The 18,642-nt window shown below is 41.6% G+C and overlaps 2 protein-coding genes across 4 annotated transcripts in view; both read right to left on the bottom strand.

The window, feature by feature from the left end:
- Nucleotides 1–1,506: 1,506 nt before the first annotated feature.
- Nucleotides 1,507–10,677, bottom strand: taf3 (TAF3 RNA polymerase II, TATA box binding protein (TBP)-associated facto). The gene is made up of 7 exons (XM_026175459.1): nucleotides 10,229–10,677; nucleotides 9,631–9,873; nucleotides 7,375–9,209; nucleotides 7,190–7,272; nucleotides 6,085–6,358; nucleotides 3,865–3,971; nucleotides 1,507–2,408 (listed from the first exon to the last, which is right to left on the bottom strand). Exons 1-7 carry the CDS (start codon nucleotides 10,392–10,394, stop codon nucleotides 2,294–2,296), a joined length of 2,823 nt encoding a protein of 940 aa, XP_026031244.1. The 5' UTR covers nucleotides 10,395–10,677; the 3' UTR covers nucleotides 1,507–2,293.
- Nucleotides 10,678–16,391: 5,714 nt separating this feature from the next.
- The window catches only part of tasor2 (transcription activation suppressor family member 2), a 31,585-nt gene continuing 29,334 nt past the window's right edge, over nucleotides 16,392–18,642 (bottom strand). For all 3 annotated transcript variants that reach the window (XM_026175456.1, XM_026175457.1, XM_026175458.1), the window contains exons 21-22: nucleotides 17,365–17,546; nucleotides 16,392–17,161 (exon numbers count right to left, since the gene is read on the bottom strand). In XM_026175456.1, coding sequence (XP_026031241.1) covers nucleotides 17,064–17,161; nucleotides 17,365–17,546 — 280 coding nt within the window. In that variant the 3' untranslated portion in view covers nucleotides 16,392–17,063. The remainder of the gene's footprint in view (nucleotides 17,162–17,364; nucleotides 17,547–18,642) is intronic.

The following is an 18,642-nucleotide window of genomic DNA, read 5'->3' as shown; positions in this document are numbered from 1 at the left end:
GAGCAATCTGCAGATGGGTACATTTTGGTCATAAAGGGATGGATATGGTCAGCAACAGTTGTCAGGTAAGCATTTAAACAATGTTCAGTGGGAACTAAGGAGTGATGGGTGTACTAAAAAAACATCCCCCTCTCTATTACACCACCATCAGCCTCAACCATTGATACAAGGTGGGATGGATCCATAGTTTCATGTTTGCAGCAGAAGTTGAGAGTCATCAGACTAGATGACCAATGCTCATGGTCTGTGTGAATTGTAGCCTCAGTTTCCTGTTTTTAGCTGACAGGAGTGGGACCCAATGTGGTCTTGTGCTGCTGTAGATCACGTGCTTCAAGTTTTTACTTGTTGTGTGTTCAGAGATGCTCTTCTAATGTGTGTAGCACTTTCTTCTTCACTTAAATTAGGACTGAACTGAAATATTCAGTCTATGAATAAATCGCAGATGCTAAACAGAAATGCTGGGGTATCCACCTCAAAAACACAGCCTTCATTAGCCAACTGCCAGCACAATGCTGAATAAATTTTTTTTAAAACTCACTGAACTCAGACCTCAGAATTTCTCTACGCCCTTTCAAAGGTTTTCATATACTATTACTTTTCTGTAAAATATGACCTGTGCACCAAAATGCCAAGGACAGCACTGGTATTGCTTGTTCCCAGAAATATATGATGCAGAAGCACATTACAGCAGATACGTATGAAGATGTTTCACATCTCAGTATATAAAGTCATTGATGACTGGTAATCCGCTTCTGCTACATATGTTTCCTCCTCCTTCAGAGGCTTCATTGCACCGTTTAATTTCAAAGAATGGAAAAAGTGACACAAGACAAGCAGAGCCCACGTTCTAAAATTACCATCCAATGATAATTCTGCAAAGGATGTTTTACTACCTGCCCCCCCCCCCTACAGAAACCCACCTTAATAGCTTCTGAATGGCTGTAAATGTTACTGTCATTTATAGGGTGTCTTACAAGGGACAGTGCTTTTAGAGATGATTTCCTTTCAAGGCATGTTTGAGAAGATCCCAAATGCATTACCTAAGAGAGCAGTTATAGCTTTTTTACATTTATGATGTGGTGGAACACGGTTTGCACGAGGCTGTCTCGTCGTCCACGCCTTATGAGCAGGGCGCCGGTTTCTGTGCACGAAGATTGACACCGTGTGGTCATTCGAGGAAAGGCAGCAAGTCTACAAATATCCCCATTTGTAGCAGACAAACTGATCCACACAAAATCGCTCAGGTGACCTTCAGTGTTCAGTGTAACGGTAACAGTAACACAGCTGCAAGGGAGGATCCTGGATTAGTGAATTAACACGGACAAAATTCAACATACGAAACTGGGTTTGATAAAATATTTCCAATCTATTTCTTATAAAGCCAATGCAAAAAAAACAACCCCAAAACAATTGAAAGCGTGCACTCGTCGAACAAAAAAAAAAAAAATCAAGGATGCATGGATGGGTTGGACAGGTGAGTTGGGTAAAGTTTTGATGGTAATGAGATTGACATGTTAAAGTCTGTGAGTACACAGACCATTCATCTTTAATATTCAAATCTCAGTGAAATTAATTACATTACAAGCACAGCTACAGTATAACTCCAGGACTACTCCATATGAAGGGAAAGGGGGGGGGGGAAATAAAAATACAAACTTTAAATTTAAAAAAAATGTACAGAAATTACAGAAAAATCAGTAGATTTAAAAAGCAATATCTGAAAATGGATTTTTGAGTCAATAATCCTAAGAACAAAATGCACTTGGCTTGGAAGTTGGTATTTACACATTTATACATGCCTGATGCAATCATTTATATACATGACATTTCAGTGATACTGCAGAAAATTGGAAGAAAGGCTTGACACAAAGGTCATGCCATTTCTTGGCAACATGAGGGAAAACAGAAAAAAAGACAACAGCTGTTCTTCTTTCTTCCACTTTGTTGAGAAATTTTAACTCTGATTTGACAGAAACTGCCATGGTCTCCTTACACAGACAAGATCTCCAAGATTGGACAACCAAAAGCAACAAATAAACAATTTATAGGCAAAAAAAAGGGGGGGACCACATGAGAACTAAGGCTGATTATGTGCTGGTTGAATCCTTTTTTTTTTTATCCTCTTACCAACTCACAATGAATCGTGGCTGACATCTTTAAAAAAATCCTCAGAAGTTTGCATCAGCCATAATTTTAGCTTTCTTTAGCTTTTTTTTTAAATTTTACAGCAGTGCCATGAGTGTTCATTGATGGCTTTAGTCCAAAACAGTCCAAAATGTGCTTTTGCATAGTCTCAATGCGGTTTGTGTTTCCTTTTCTTGTGTTTTTTATCTTTCTTCTTGCTGGAACATTTAACGCAGAACCACTGCTGGTCCTCAGGGGGCGCTGTGACGACCCCAACACAAAGCCTAAGGACATTACAGAAGAAGAGAGTTGAGGTTAGTGAGGAAATGGTGAGAATGCAGTCATATTCCTATGAGGCTTTAGCCCCATTTGGTTAGAAGACATTATGTTTGACACTGATGTCAAATTAAAAGGAACACACATATTGTTTATTTAGGCCTCATCCTGTCAGGTTTCTGGCATTTAATAAATTCAACCACCTACAGACTTCCCAAGGAGATGTGAGGGGATGCCATTCATTACTGGAAATCAGGTCATTCAGTCATTGTTGTACTTTTTGATAATAAAAGATGCATTTAAATTACAAAAAAAAATCAGCAGCTCACTGACAAACATATTCAGACTGATTATGTGTTTCATATGTCTGAAAAAAATTGATCTCGAATTATCAGTTGACATGAAAGATACAGTGCTTCTGTTATTTTGTATGATTATAAATGTACCGTTAGCATTTAGCACAATTTCCTGGATTTTCACAAATCAAAAACAGATGATACAAACACAGAAACAACTTTCCCCCTACTGTAATGTGGACCCAGGCCCATTAATTACATACGCATTCAACTACCTATTCAACTACTCATTAGCACAAATTTCTAATCGGCCAATCAGGTAGCTGCGACTCATTGCATTAAGGCATGTAGACATTGTTAAGATGACCTGCTGAAGTTCAAATGGAGCACCCGAATGCTGATTTTAGTGGCTTTGAATGTGGCGTGTTTTTTGGTGACTGATGAGCTGGTCTGAGTATTTCAGAAAATGTAGATCTACTGGGATTTTCCTACACAAGCATCTCTAGGGTTTACAGAGAGTGGTCCAAAAAAAAAGAAGAAAATATGAGTGGGAGTTCTCTGGTGCTCGAGATCTGAGGAGAATGGCCAGACGGCTTTTAGCTTCCAGCAGGATAACGTGTCATGTCACAAAGCTCAAATCATCTCAAACTGGTTTCTTGAATATGACAGTGAGTTCACTGTACTCAAATGACCTCCACAGACACCAGATCTAAATCTAATAGAGCACCATTGGGATGTGGTGGGGAGATAAATCTGTTGGGAGACAAATCTGAGGCAACTGTGTTATGCTATCGTGTCAACATGGATCATAACCTCTGAGGAATGTTAGCAGCAGGACGAATGATTCAACAGCAGCAACAACTTTTTCTGTTTTTTACGATCCCAAACACACTATGTCTCAGTCATACAAATACCTTTAATCAGCTGCTGTAAATCATACACAGTATTTGACAGATTTTTAATGGGGCTGTGCTGATATTTTTTTATCAAAAGGTCCCATTACGGACGCCCAGAAACCACATTTCCCCAGATTAACCAAAGTGACAAGAGTGAATTACATATAAATGCATTAAAAATGCAAATAAGAACCCAGAAGTGGAAGAGCAGATTAAGAATTAGTACAAGCACCCATCCTTGTCATGAAAATACAGGGTTGTAAAGCTCTTACCAGTGATACCAGTCGTCACAGCCATCACATCCTATCATGGGACTGCCATCATCAGGTTTGTTACATCCAGGGCAAATCCAGATCTGGTTTCCCCACTCATCTCGAATCTTGATTGTTACACACAGGAGAAAACTTTAGTGACATGTCAAAGGCAATCAAATGAAAAAAAAATATAGTTATGACACAAACAGATAATGAAAAAAATCCCCCCAAAACGCTGAATAACCCAACAGTCTGTTTTATCTTGAGTGTAACTACCTTTGCCAAGGAGGATGTGTGTCTGGTTAGTGGGGTTCATCAAAAAGACAGATTCATGAAAACAACAGACGGTGCTTAGGTAACATTAGAAGAGCTTTTAGAGCTTGTGGAGTCCATAAAATATTTTTAAAGCCCTCTTTAATATTTCAAGATCAAACTGAAAAAACAAAAACCAAAACAGGAGCAACATCTTTATACTCTTAACCCTTGTATGGTGTTCGGGTCTGTGAGACCCGTTTTCACTTTTTTTCAAAAGAAAAATGAAACAATTAATTATTTTTTCAACCTGAAATTCATTGGCTTTGGCTTATTTTCTGTGAAGAACATAAATCCGAACTAATTTTCAATGACCTCATACTGTACCTCCCCCCACACATTTACATTACATACAAGGTGTTCGGGTCCACTGGACCCAAGTCTAATAAAAGTGTTGAAAGTGAAGGTCCTGTGTTCCCACACTCTGTCTTGCTCCTTTCTGGTGCTGCTGATAGTGTTTTCTTCCCCTCCTGCTCCCGCACAAAGTTGCAACATTGTTGTCTGCTCTTACATTCCCACACATTTTACCCTCTTTCTTGAGGGATCCAAATTTTATTTTCTCATTCCCTGTCCCTCCTGCTAATTAGGGGCATAATACTATAAATAAGACTTTGCCAGTGTGGTTCTTTATCACAACTGATCAAGATGGCAAAAGATTATCTGCTGCGAGGGCCATCCAATTGATTTTGGAAGAGGGGCTTCGGATGATGATGTTGACAAAGAGGTTTCAGAATATTTCACATTTCTGAAAATTCAGAGTCTGACAGTGACTTTGAAGAAGAGGATGAGGTTGAGCACCATTTAGTAACAAAACGAAGACGAGTACCCCATCTGCAGCCAGCTCCAGGACCAGAACAAGCCCACCAGTCAGCAAGTGAAGAAATATGGATGTCAATAACTGGTGAAATTGGATGGTCTTCTTGCCCAAGAAATGCAGAGCTGTTACTGTGATAAGCCAGGGCCAACACGGCTGACAGTTACTCATGTGCAGGACATCAAGTCTTCATTTGAGCTTTTCATCCCAGATTCCATCCAGAAAATTATTCTGGATTGCAGTAATCTAGAAGGAAGGTGTGTTTTTGGAGAGAGGTGGAAGGAGATGGACCAAATTCATCTAAGAACCCCAAAGGCCTACTTTGGGGTTCTTATCCTTGCAGGAGTTTTCAGGTCCAAAGGGGAATCGACAGAATCCCTGTGGGATGCAGAAACCGGCACGAACCTTTCCGTGCATCAGTGTCTCTGGAAAACTTCCACAAAATTTCCAGGATTATCCGTTTTGATAACCGAGATGACAGACCAGCTCGACGGCAGAGAGACAAGCTAGCTGCCATCAGGACAGTGTGGGATAAGTGTGTGCACCACCTCCCCCTGTTTTACAACCCTGGGCCTAATGTCACCATTGATGAGCAGCTGATCCCATTTAGTTGTGAAACATATTGCTTCACGTGTAAATGTGTTGTGTCTTTCCACTCACTCCACTTGATTATAACTGATTTTTTTATAACATTTTATAGAAAAACAAAAAACGAGAAGCACATTAATTCATAAATATGCTCTAACAAAGGTAAAGGGAAAAAATTAACCATGTTTGCTGTTCATATGGTTTGTAATTGGGATGAAGTAAACATCTGTTCAGTAATTTAACATAAAATTGTTTGATAGTGTTAATTTCAAAAGCCAAAACTCTAGCGGGTCCACCAGACCCATGAACACTGGCTGAGTAACAAAAATATGAACACCACACAAGGGTTAAGAAACTTTCATGAGCTGGATCCAGGGATTCAATTCATATATAGATTTTGCAGCCTGATATTCAGGTATGTAATTTCAGACTGTTCTTGTTAATGTGCATGTCATGGACACTAAACAAAGACTGGTGAAGCTAAAGCTCTTAAATGCACAAATATTTTTATCCTGGGCACTTACCACGTAAGTACTGACGGTCTCAGTTACCACGCTGCGGACCGGTGTTTTGACGGAGGCGGCAGGAGGGAGTATAGGGGGCGGGGAAATTAAAGACGATGATGGGGGTGGAGCAGGTGGAAGGGGCGAGGGAGCTGGTGGAAGCGTGGGTATGACTGGCGGCAGCATTGGTGGTGGCGGCGGTGTCCGAGGGCGATTGCCAGGTCCTGACTTGGTAGCAGGGGTCTTGGGTGCTGGCGTGCTGGGCTCTGAATTTGGAACCACTTTGCTGATGACACTGTTGATAGAGAGTTACAAGTTAGAGATGTCTTCTGTTCATACTGTCTCTTTTTATAAGAGTCTTCTTTAAGGTAGAACTAAATTAATTAACTCAATGTGATCATCAAAGGTAAACAGCTGCAGCTGTGAGCACAGCGGCCCACCCACCCAGCTGATAAAACTTCATCAAACAGAATTTATATAATCAAAAATGAGACAATGGACAAAAAACATGAATAGATCTTTAACAGATACCTTTCAGGCAGTACCAAAAAGCACTGAGGCCAGAAAAAGTAAGATTTCATAGGTCAAGAAGTACAGTCAACACAGGCCTATCCGCGGTTCAGTTTGCACAGATTGTTTTGCGGAAAGTAACTCCCAAATATTCCCAGAGAATTTACCTATTCATGGATTTTTTTCTGTAGAGCGTATTTAAAATATTTCTCATTTATTATTATTATTATTCAATTATTTTCGTGACTAAATACATTTTTTATGAATGAAAAAAAAAAAAAAAAGAGTATATTTCTCTGCATGGGGAAATCTGCATCGCCAGACACGGAAGCGGCTGCGAAATGCCTGAGACCTTCATAAAAGACTCGTTGTAAGATGACTTTGAAATGAAGTGTTTTAGGATGATAGTTTAAGGTATACTTGGTGTTTTAACTAATAAAATTGGCAGTTATAAACGTTTTTAGAAAGGATTTGAAGTATTCATGGATTTCAGCTATTCACGGGCAGTTGTGGACCCTAACCCCCATGAATACCGGCCGTCAACTGTAAAGACTCTTTGTGTGACATAAAAACACATTATCAGAGGTAGCACTAGAAAGCTTTAATCAGTACTTACATTTTGTCTTGACCTGCTCCCACCCTGAGCGTCAGTCTGGGAATGACCGGAGACGGTAAAGGTGCTGGAGTGTCTATTTTGACCTAAAGAGACACAAAGGATAATAGAAATATTTGTGGCGCCAACATACAGAAAAATCAAAAAACAATAAACAAAAGGTATGCTAGACGTAAATACAAACTGACCTTTTCCAGTCGAATTCTCTCCTTCTCTTTCTCTTTTTCCTTTTCTCGTTTCTCCTTTTCCCTCTCCTTTTCCTTCCTCTTATCCTCTTTTTCCCTTTCTTTTTCTTTGGCCTTTTCCCGCTCCTTGTCTTTCTCCTTGTCCTTCTTTTTCTTCTTCTCTTTCTTGTCTTTCTTTTTGTCCTTCTCCTTGGTTTTTATTTCCTTCTCCTGGAGGATTGGGGCCAAAGGAGGCAGCATTGAGGGCACGCGCAGACAGGTATGCGGGCTAAACAGTGGCGGGACATCACCCAGACCAAAGGGGGATAATGTAGATTGTTTCTGCTTGTCGTCCTTGCTCTTATCTTTCCCCTTGTCCTTCTTATCCTTGTCCTTTTTACTTTTTTCTTTATCCTTCTTTTTGTCTTTATGTTTCTCCTTCTCCTTTTTAGAGCTGTCCCCATCTCTTGACTTCATCTTGATTGAGCCCTCAGCCAGGGGGAAGTCTCGTGGAACAAAAAGTTCCTCGTCCTTTACCCCAAACTCCTTCCAGGGCATCTTCCCATCTTTAGAAAACTCCTTGTTTTTATCCCTGTTCTTGTCCTTATTCTTCTCTTTTAGCTTACTCTTATCTTTTTCCCTGTCTTTATCTTTCGGCTTGTCTTTCTCCTTCTTCTTCATCTTAGTTTTAAGCTCCTTCTTTAGCTTCTTCTTGACATCTACTGATGACACAATCTTATTTTTCTCCTCAAACACCTTGAGGAGTGGTTCAGGGGTAGGTGGTGAAGCCGATCCGGATGACACGTAATCTGCTGCCGGTTGGGGTACAGCGGGGGCAGATGGCCCCCCCTGGTTGGCCTTTCGAATCACCTCGTTGATTGAATCATCCATCGTCCAATTCCCCAGGCCTATGTGTGGCAGAGGGTGAAGTGGTGTTGACGTGTCTTTTAACAAGATGCCGGCACCAATTGGGCCTTTAGGTGTAGACGGCTCCATAATAGTCAGTCTCCTGGGACTGGAGAATCCATTGCTATCCGAATCAGAGCCCGAGGAGAACGCGAATGGATCGGGTTTCCGTTCAGCACATGCTCTAGCTATCACAGCGTCAATCGAATCCTCAATTGCTCTATTATCTGGCTCTAATTTCTTGAAAGGGCCTGCAGTTAGCTCCCTTTCTTCTATGTTCTGACGCAAATGAATATTGTCTTTGCCCATGCTCTCACTCGGTGTGGACAACGGTAACTTTTGCATAACATCTGGTTTGCTCTGAGGTTGGGGGGCTTTAGCTGAGGCCATTTTAGGGCTCTTGGGACTTTTAGGACTCTTTGTCTTGCCTGGAGACTTTTTCTTTTCCTTAGATGGTTTTGGTGAATTTATGGGACTGCCAACCACCGGAACAGGAATAACCCCTTTAGGAGACTTAGTCCTTTGTCTGCCAGGGGAAGACACCTTAGGCTTTCTTGCTGGAGCAGTGAGGGCCTTCTGATCAGAGTGTTTTGGTATTACGGGCTGAGGTCTAAAAGAAGGCAGGGTACCAGATGGCATTTCAGGTGACAGGGGGTCCAGGCTGTCATGAGAAGGTAGAATGCCTGGACTAACACGTTGAGGGTTGAGAGACGTAAGAGGCTCCCTGGGCTCAAGACCCCACTCTGGGCTGAGGCCAGGGTACATCCGAGGCCTCTTGGAGGTAGGCATCATGCCCATAGCTGCATCAGGACTATCCAGGTGCCTCTTTAGTGGATGATTTTCATCGTTGACTGTTTCATCTTCATCTATTTCCTCCTCATCCTCTTCCAGTGCCACCTGCATAGCTTCAGCTGAAGTACCCATATCAGGGGGGACCTCTTCCTCCTCTTCTTCTAGAGTAAAGAAGATAAAAAACAGAACTAAGAACTTTGACAATCACAACATGACATTTACAACATAAACGTGTGATTTTAGTTTGAACTTTTGACTTTAAATATATTTGGGTATTTAAAAAAGTATTTCACTTTGTGTGAATTGATGCATTTACACTTATTTTTAGCAACTTAAAATAAAATTTACAACACAATAAAATGTCTACAAAGTAAAAAGATGATTCGTAAAAGATTATTTTACGAATCTGCTGTGTTACATCACAGTCTAATGTAACAACCCTGCAATAAACTTAATTATAATGCTATATTATTTGCATAGGATTTAGAGAGGACTTGATTCCACTTTGCTATCAACTTTCAGCCTGTGCACACTAAAAAGTAATGGTCATATAGCTAATACTATACAAGTTATTATACTGACCTTCTTGTAAGGAGACCAGAGGTGGCATATACTCTGGAATGTAATCTTTCCTTTCCTCTGCATCTCGAACTCCAGGTTGGGGAAACTGCAGGACATTGTTTTTGCTAACAGGGTAGAGCGGTGTTTGGTGGCTGAAGGGCACAGGCTCTAGGTTGTTGACATAGTCCTCCAGTTCACTCAGACTCACTCCTAGCAGTCTGAAAGCCTGGCTGACATCGTCCAGGACTGGATCTGTTCTTCCATCTGAAATGGATCAAAAATGTTGTCATTAAACCACAGCACTCACTCTGCACACACAAGAAGTGATGCTCAACAGGTTTACAGTCGGCACGCGACGTTATTTTATAGATTATACAGCAGTTAAGTAACCAATACTCGTGAGATCGGCTACTTTTAACACTGAAAACAGATGCAAAGCAGCATAGCCCCAATAATAACAATACAGGGGAAGTCGCTTTGCTGTGTTCCTACTGTACTTTCTGACATATTAACTGCTTGCTAGGGGGCGCCAGCTGCAGAGTCAGTTAACAACAACGTGATCGACTACTTTGAGTTTACAGGCTAAAAAAGTAATAAGAGAACCAAACAAAGCACTTACACAACTCAGAGTATCGATGACAGACCCGAGCCAACTGCTGGATGTACCGATGCAGCACATCGGACAGCAGATCACACGCAGTGAGCTGAACCGCATCCCAGCCCAGAGCCTGGCAGATCTGCGCCACCGAGACACGCAGCAGCGAGCGGGCATAGCTCTCGCACATCTCGCTGACTTTGTTACGATATTAATCCCGGTCAATTCCTCTTGGAAAACATGCTCCCGCTCGTCATGTTTCGCGGAATGCCCCGAAGGGCTTGGGAAAACCCACTACCACGGTTAAATATGGACATCTACTTCAGTAAATATATTGGCGCTTTTGCCAGAGTCGCCATCTTGTTTCCATCGATAGACCCATCCCCGGAATCTAGTCCGCGCATGCGCGCCAGTGAGCCTCCGCCTACACGGCTCTGCGGAGTTCGAGCGGATCGTCGACTGTCTGCACAGGCGCAGGAGCTCTGTGGGTTTTACAGGAAGCTACATTTTACTCAGGCTGGGGCTGGTTACTAGTTTGGCTAGTGAATGTAAACTGGATACCGTAGATGAAACGTGGCTTTAAATTAGAGCCATGACTCAACTAAACTGAGCTATGCGCGTTTTTTGACGCTGCAGGAACATTCACAACTTTGAGGGCACGCCAGCAGTCAGTTTCGCTTTTAGCTTCTCACCGCCGAGTGACGCCGAAGTAACTGTTTCTCACTCCCGGCCCAAGTAAAAAGTAGAATATTTCAAGAAAAATATACCCAGTGTCTGAGAAAAAAATCCAAATTGGCAGGGTGGCTTTTTAAAATTCGTTTTATCAGACTAAAGCTAATTCTAGATGACTCTTAAATTTGGAAAGCTACCGTAAACTTTACCATATGAGTTTGTGTGAGAAATAGAGCGTGGTTTGCCTGCAGGTTTAATTCCCCACACTGGGTGGTGCTGGATTATTAAAAATGATCACCGCCTTGCAGCTGTAGACCTTTATTAACCAGTCGAATTTCACTTCATGTCCATATATTTCCAGACTCGTGTAACAAACTGACAGTCACATCAAAGGAAAGCCAGTGTCAATGTGTCTGGTCACCATGTGCCCACCAGAAAAGCTTCAGTGCACCTCTACAATGATTCTCCTAAGTTACTGGATCCCTTAAGGATCATTCTTGAAAAAAAATCTTTCTTGGTTCTGTGAAAATGGTGCTGTAGTTGGCTGTTTAATCCAAAGTCCCAAATTCTATCATGGGTCTCAAAACTGGTTGTAGATTTGGTGATGGTGAAGCTTATTAGTTGTGGCGAATGCTGGAAATGTCAAATGTGTCTGTGGAGGTTCTCAGTCAATCCAGAAGTCTTGAATGCTGGAAATAAGTCAACTGGACTTCTCTAGCTTCTCAAAGACGTTTCGCCATTTTATTCAAGAAGCTTCTTCTTAACCGTTGGAGAGTCTTCGGTATTTAGCCCTTGACTGTCCTGTCCTGAGAGTCACTTACCTACCTTTGTGAATGGTTATTTGATTGGATTCCAGAAAGTTGATTCTCTTCACCTCGACTTTGTGTTTTCAGAGGGAGAAACGCTTTGTCACTCCTCCAAGGAATGTCTTAAGTCTCAGCTGACTGCAGATTTCCCAAACCTTTTAACATTACATTTGCATAATGACTGAAGCTAGCCCCAGTGATTAATGATGGTTGTGAGGTCAGTTTGATGATCATTCATATGCAAATGGTTATCACCACTGATCAATGGCCTTGAGTACCATTCACAGAGAGTCGGAGAAAGGGTGTAAGATCGTGAAAAATTGTACCTCTGATCTGTTCCCGTAGTCACTCCCTTTTTACATGAATGGCCTGCTTGTCTCCCCACTCAAGACCAGTGTTGCCAGTGTACATCTCAGCCTAGAAAGAGTTGCCACTGATCTATAGGTGTAAAAAGTCCTGGCCTGTTCAGGTAGCTGGTTTGTGTTGTGCCATCTGGTTGTTTGGTTCACTTCACTGTGGCTCTTCACTATGTACACTATATTACTTTGTCTGTTCTGGGGGATCCAATCCTTGACGTGAAGCAACTTTTTTGCCGTAGTACTTTTTGGGGTTTGAATGGCACAGAGACATTGTGTTTAAAGAAAATGTTTCTCATCTGTTCGGATGCTCCTGACATTGGGGATCACTAAAGGTTTTCATTTAAGCAGCAGTTGTCCTTTACTCCTGGATTGCCTGGAGCAAACGACTTCCTTACTTGGGATTTTCTTACCTAGATAGTTGAGCATGCATCTAGACATTGTTTGCTTCATTTCATTGGATAGCTTAAGCTGGGCATACACTGTGCGATTTTTTTCAGTCGCATTATTCAGCTCCTGCTCAGACTGTATGATTGAATTGCAGGGGTTAGAAGTTTGTAGGTCACGATGCATGGTCTCACACTATACGGCCCAATGCTCTGATGTGACCTGAGTGCTCACACTGTGCGTCCATTAAGTGAAGTGATAACATTAAGCTTATAACACAAAATCTGTCTTTTGATCTCCCTCTCTCTCCCTCTCTGTCTTTCACTCACACAGACACACACACACACACCACCATCAACTTTGCTAAATTGCTAATGAAAAACATTGACCAGGCAGCTGCAATTGAGCAGCAATGTCCATCCAAGTGTTTTCACAGTTGTTGTGATTGTTTTAATTTTGTGAAGCCACATCGAAAAGGCTCGGATGAGCTTGCCAAAGTTCTACAAGTTTGGCCTCCATCGCTTGTGTCCAGATCACACACTGCACTGCCATGCTACTCAGTGTGAGAGGTTGCGTTGATACCCTCACGAGGGGTGATCAGGATTTAAAACAGGTTTGATTTTCTTGCGACCATACGACTGCTGATCGGGAGTTGGTCGTGAGGTGTTAATCGCTTCTCGTTACCCCATATATACCATACGATGCACAATGCACGATTAAGGTAAAACTCAGGCCGATCCCCAAAACGGTTGCACGACTGAAAAATCATCTCAAAATGGGCCAAAAAATCGCACAGTGTATGCCCAGCTATACACTATGGTCTAGAGGTCTGGTGGAAATGCAGAGTTTTGGGGCAGTAACTAAAGGCTTTAAGTCCCATGGTAGTCAGGCAAGTAGATGGAACAGACAAAAGAGAAGCTGAAGATGAGCTGAGTGTATTGGGGGGAGAGCAATTATGGAGAACATCAGACAAATATGGAAGGTCAAGGTTATAAAAGACTGAAAGTGTGAAAGAGGATCTTGTAGTTTATGCATAGGTGAACTGGACACCACTGGAGCAGTACCAGTGACAGATTAGATAAAACTGTTGCACACTGTATTGCATCAAAAAAGCAGTGTATTACCAAGACAGTATTTCCAGACAGAGTAGAGGTTAAAACCCTAAGACTCTCTACTTTTGTTTATAGAACTGAATAACCTCTTGTATGAGAGGTGAAATGTCTTCAAAAAGCTCCCCTTTTCAACCTCCCAAGACTACATTTATGTAACTTCTGGTTCTGAAAAGTGAAGCAAATGCAGTAGTCCCTTAAACCCAGCTCATTTTTTTTAAATAGCCAGCAGAGGGCCTTCTCTGTTTGCAAAAGAAAAAATAAGGGGAAGAATACTTCTGGGGATAAAGAAGACTACAGGAAACCAGCTCTGGGACTTGTTACTGTGAACACCTTCCTGTTGTGTTTATGGCCTGGTTAATCGCTTGTCAATCCCAAATGTTCTGTACCAATAGAAATCATTTGAAAACTGGCTATAAGTTCTGCAAGACTGAATAATGTTAATTGTTGACAGGCCACTGTTCTCCTTAATTATGCTTTAGGGAGCTTGGCTTCTCATAACAACATTAAAGCACAAAATTCAACTGCTCAATAACTGACCTAAGAGCATGCAATCATCTGGTTACAACATAACTTTGAAAAATAATATTCTCTCATTGAGTAGCAGCAGTAAAAAAATAACCTCTTACACACTGTGTAAAGTTATCTTTTGAAAAGTTTTTGGTCTAAGACACTATGAGGGATATGAAGGGAGACCAACTTTCCAGAACTTTAATACATTCTGTTTCGCATCTATAATTGTGAGTCCTTTCACTGCATATGATCATGCTGTTATCATTATATAATTATATTTACTCTTGCGCATTGTGTTTTCCTACAAAAAGGTGATCCAGACAGGTCAGGCTTCCCAGTTTCCACCCTGCTGGGAGACCTGTTGAATAGTAGTGAATTGGGGAGGGTCTGCCATGCCAATACCATGCACCTGGTTTCATCATAGGACAAAGCACCTTTTAACAGCTGGGAAAGGCTGGAGAGAACAGAGAAAATGGGTGGATTGTTTTGATGTATTTCAGGCTGGAACAGGCTCCAGTGCCTGTGGAACTCCACCTGGATAAGCAGCCAAGCAAATTAATCATATTTCAACAAATTTGATGTTGTTGCTTCACCAAATGTGCAGTCTTTGATTGATCTGTTCAACATCCGCTTAATTCAACAATTTGAAACCTCAGGTTTCAAATTGTTGAAACCACTCAACCTCAACCGTCACTACTGTCTGTTTTAAGACCCTTCCCTTAGGTTTGGCCCTCTCTCAGTTTAACAGTCATACCTCCATCCATGTACTCTTACATTTCCAAATCAAGAACATATTAATAAACCCAAACCTTCCAGTTTTCTCTCATGTCAGTTTTAATTTTTGGGAACAAGGCTGAACAGAAAACAAGGCAGTAGAAAATCCACAATAGAAGAAATTGCACTATGTATGGAACAGTTTGAAATGATAAGGTGGAGATGGGAAACCAACATTTTAAAGCAATTCGTTCAATGGTTGATTTTCATTAGAAAACTAAATATTTTTTATTCATGTTTAGTACAGACAGTGCATTTGCTCATTTGAGATGACTCTGTTTACAGGAAAATAGAGGCCAAACTCTTCCTCAACATGAGCACAGTGCCGAGGGTCTTATTGCTGTGGGAAACACAATGTAGCGTAGGTACCGTATTTTCACGACCATAAGGCGCACTTAAAAGTCTTAGATTTTCTTCAAAAAGTGCGGCGCGCCCTATAGCGCAGTGCGCCCTGTGTGTTGTAAGGAGGACGTAGTAGAGAACACCATGAGAACGCTAAAGGGTGAAGTGTGTGCGTTGACTTTATTGCACATACCTGTATAAAAGAACAGGTATGTGCGTTATGCAGGACATCGTTGTTTTAACAACCCTGAAAATGGCAAAGAGACACGCTTACGAAGCACAGTTTAAACTGAAGGCCATCAGCTACGCGGGGGGAACATGGAAATCGAGCAGCGGCGAGAGAATTTAAGATTAATGAATCGATGGTTCGCAAGTGGAGGAAGCTGGAAAACAAGCTCCGGCAGGTCAAGAAGACGCAGCTGAGTTTCCGCGGACATAAGGCGATCATCGAGCAAAGAACGAGCGGGAGAAGCGTTTTGACGGTCACCATTCGGCTAAAAGCAGTTTCACTTTCACTTTTTATGAAACGGTGCCATTTTTCCATCCGGACCAGGACTACGGTAGCGCAGCAACTTCCAGCGGATTATAAGGAAAAGCTGGCCATCTTCCGCTCCTACTGCAGCAAACACATCGGCGACAAACACATCCAGCGATGGATGACCGATGGAGACCACAATTTAACCAAGAGTGGAAACCAGCGCCGGGCGAGTTACGCCACAATTTGCCAATGGATTGTAGATGCTTGGGCTAACATGTCTGCTGGCACTGTTGTTCGAGCTTTCGCAAAAGCCGGCATCATTTCCGAGGAGCCGCACGGCACGGAAAGTGACTCTGACAGTGAAGAAAGTGAACCTGGCATGTTTGATGAAGATTTAGCGCAGCTGTTCAATTCAGACACAGAGGATGAGGACTTCGATGGGTTTGATTGATGATAAAAATGTGAGTACCAAACTTTGTTTTGCTCCTGCTTTATTTTTAAATACGCACACTTGTATGCTTGTGTGTTGTTGATGATGACGATTACTGGTAATAAAAATGTGAGTAAGGTACCGAACTCAGGTTTGCTCCCGCTTTATTTTTAAATACGCATACGGTACTTGTATGCGCCCTATGATCCAGTGCGCCTTATGTGTGTGTTAAATACAGTAATGGCACACATAACTGAGACTGCGCCTTTTAGCACAGTGCGTCTTATGGTCGTGAAAATACGGTACTCAGGACCATCAACTATGTTAGTTGATTTGTGGATGAAATCTCTTTATTTTCAGTCAGTTTGCTGTACAGAATACAACCAAAACTAAAGATAATTTACTTAGCATTAACTAATAACATTAAACTGCTGTACATGTGTATACTATAAATATGTAACATAGCACTTGAAAACATCCTAATTTAGCTTCATCTGAAGCCCCAGAGCATAACAACAGCTGGTCAACTTTTTTGCCTGAAGCCATCAACAAACTGTTATACTCCCAACAAACAAACACTATGCTGATTGTGCTGCAAATGTATAAGGCCAGAAGTGTGAGGAAAAAGATAAAATAGTCACAATGTAAAACTCACTTGTTAACCAGGTTTACAATACACTTTACAATAAAAATATGATACAAAATCAACACACAGCACAGCTGCTGGTATACTGGCACTACTGCCACCTCTATCCATAAACTGAATGAGAACTAGGTTTACATTTGAACAATGTGGGAAAAAAATAATCAATAATTATTGTTGCATACAAAAACAAAGAAGAAAAAAACTGGTGGGACTGAAGAATAACAATGTAATACACGTAAAATAGCAATTACTGGTGTATTACTGGGTTCTCTTCACATTGAGTGAGTTTATGAGTACATCCTTTAATGGGCAAAACATCAGTTCGTCCAGCTAACTTTTTTTTAGGTCACACTGTAAACATTTCACTTAAAGGCTTTGTTAAGAAAGACTCCGTAGTCATTGCCAAGATCCCATTACTCTCAAAGGCGCCGTCTGTTGCTGTATCTGTAAAAAGAGAACACTACGTTATTCCTTTACAAATGGACTTCTGTCCATTTAACCTGGACATTTTTTGAGGCCATTTTAGCATCTTAATGAATACTATATTTATAAAATCCTCCGGAATACAACTTCAAAACAAGCATATAATGCAACAGCACTCGGTGAATGTCACAGTGAACATAAGTATTAGTATATTCATGTCTCACCAGTTATAAAAACAAGGAAGCGAGATGATATTTTCTGAACCTGCTGGCGGACCAAACATGTGAGATAATCAGGCTGATCTTTTGACATCTGGTCACAGTCATGGTAAGGCAAAACCTCCAGGATTCCAGCCTCCTGGCCCCAGTACAGAAAGTGTTTCTTTTCCTTTGACTCTGCACTCAACCTGGATTTGAGAGGAACAAATTTGATGTTCAGGAAGTTAAGACTCCAAATGAAAACAGATGTTGCAAATGGCTGAGGAAAAAAAAAATACAAATGAGCAAATTCTGTCTGATGAAATATGGTCTCAGTTTCCTTGTATTTAAAAATAAATAAATAAATAAATTGAAAAGCACAGTTTCATTCTGCATCCCAACCAAATATGTTGTTGGCCCTTTGCATGCCATCAAAACAACTGGCATGGCTCACGACTGTAGCGCTCTGTGGAATATAGTAAGCTCAGTAACTCATAAACTTGAACTGTTACTGGCTGTGGCAAACTAGTGCATCTAAGTCCACCAAGGACGGTCCCAAGCCTGGGTGCAAAAAAAGGAGGGTAGTCGCCTGCTGAAGCGACCACAACCAGGTGACTGGAGAAATGAGGCATGAAACCATATGGATCCAAACCGATCAATGTCACACGTTGAAGCTACTGCATCCAGGGGAGCCGATGCACCAGCATTGGGGACCCAGGATGCTGGCGAGAAATGGACTACTGGCCAAGGTAACATTAGAATTTCACAGATCAAGTGACAATCAACACCAGCGTATTGAACATCTAGATGAGACAAAACATTGACCAGACAGAGATCATCGAGGCTAATGGGAACCACAAAGAGGCCGCTAGGAAGGCTCAAACCACCAAATACTGCAGAGAGTAAGGCAAGTCCTGAGGAGTCAGCTGAATGGGATGAACAAGAGCCAGGCAATTAACACCTATGCCCTGCCGGTGATCAAATACCCTGCGGGGATAATAAGCTGGCAAAAGGAGGCAATAGAAGTCACTGGAATCAATACAAGAAAGCTCCTTACCATGAATTGAGAGTTGCACAATGAGACTATACACTAAGTGAAAGGAAGGAGGCCAAGGGCTAGAGAGTGTCAGAACCACTGTCCAGGATGAGACGACAAACATCCATGAGTACATCAGGAAGATAGCCACAAGTAATCGTGTGCTTGTTGAATACCTCAGGCAGCACAAACCTGAGAAAGAAGAGGAGCCAGGAGAAGAACCATAATGGAAGGACAGGCCCCTGCATGTATGTATTAACAGCAGATAG

The sequence above is a fragment of the Astatotilapia calliptera genome, chromosome 7 (assembly GCF_900246225.1).
Source record: "Astatotilapia calliptera chromosome 7, fAstCal1.2, whole genome shotgun sequence".
Lineage (NCBI taxonomy): Eukaryota > Metazoa > Chordata > Actinopteri > Cichliformes > Cichlidae > Astatotilapia > Astatotilapia calliptera.
The sequence above is the reverse complement of the archived record's forward strand: the minus strand, read 5'-3'. Positions and strand labels throughout refer to the sequence as shown.

Coding starts and splice junctions, on each gene's coding strand:
- taf3 (XM_026175459.1), bottom strand. CDS start 10,394: ATGTGCGAGAGCTATGCCCGCTCGCTGCTGCGTGTCTCGGTGGCGCAG. Junction 9,874..10,228: donor TCATCGATACTCTGAGTTGT/GTAAGTGCTTTG, acceptor GATCCATTTCAG/ATGGAAGAACAGATCCAGTC. Junction 6,359..7,189: donor GGAGCAGGTCAAGACAAAAT/GTAAGTACTGAT, acceptor CTCTATCAACAG/TGTCATCAGCAAAGTGGTTC.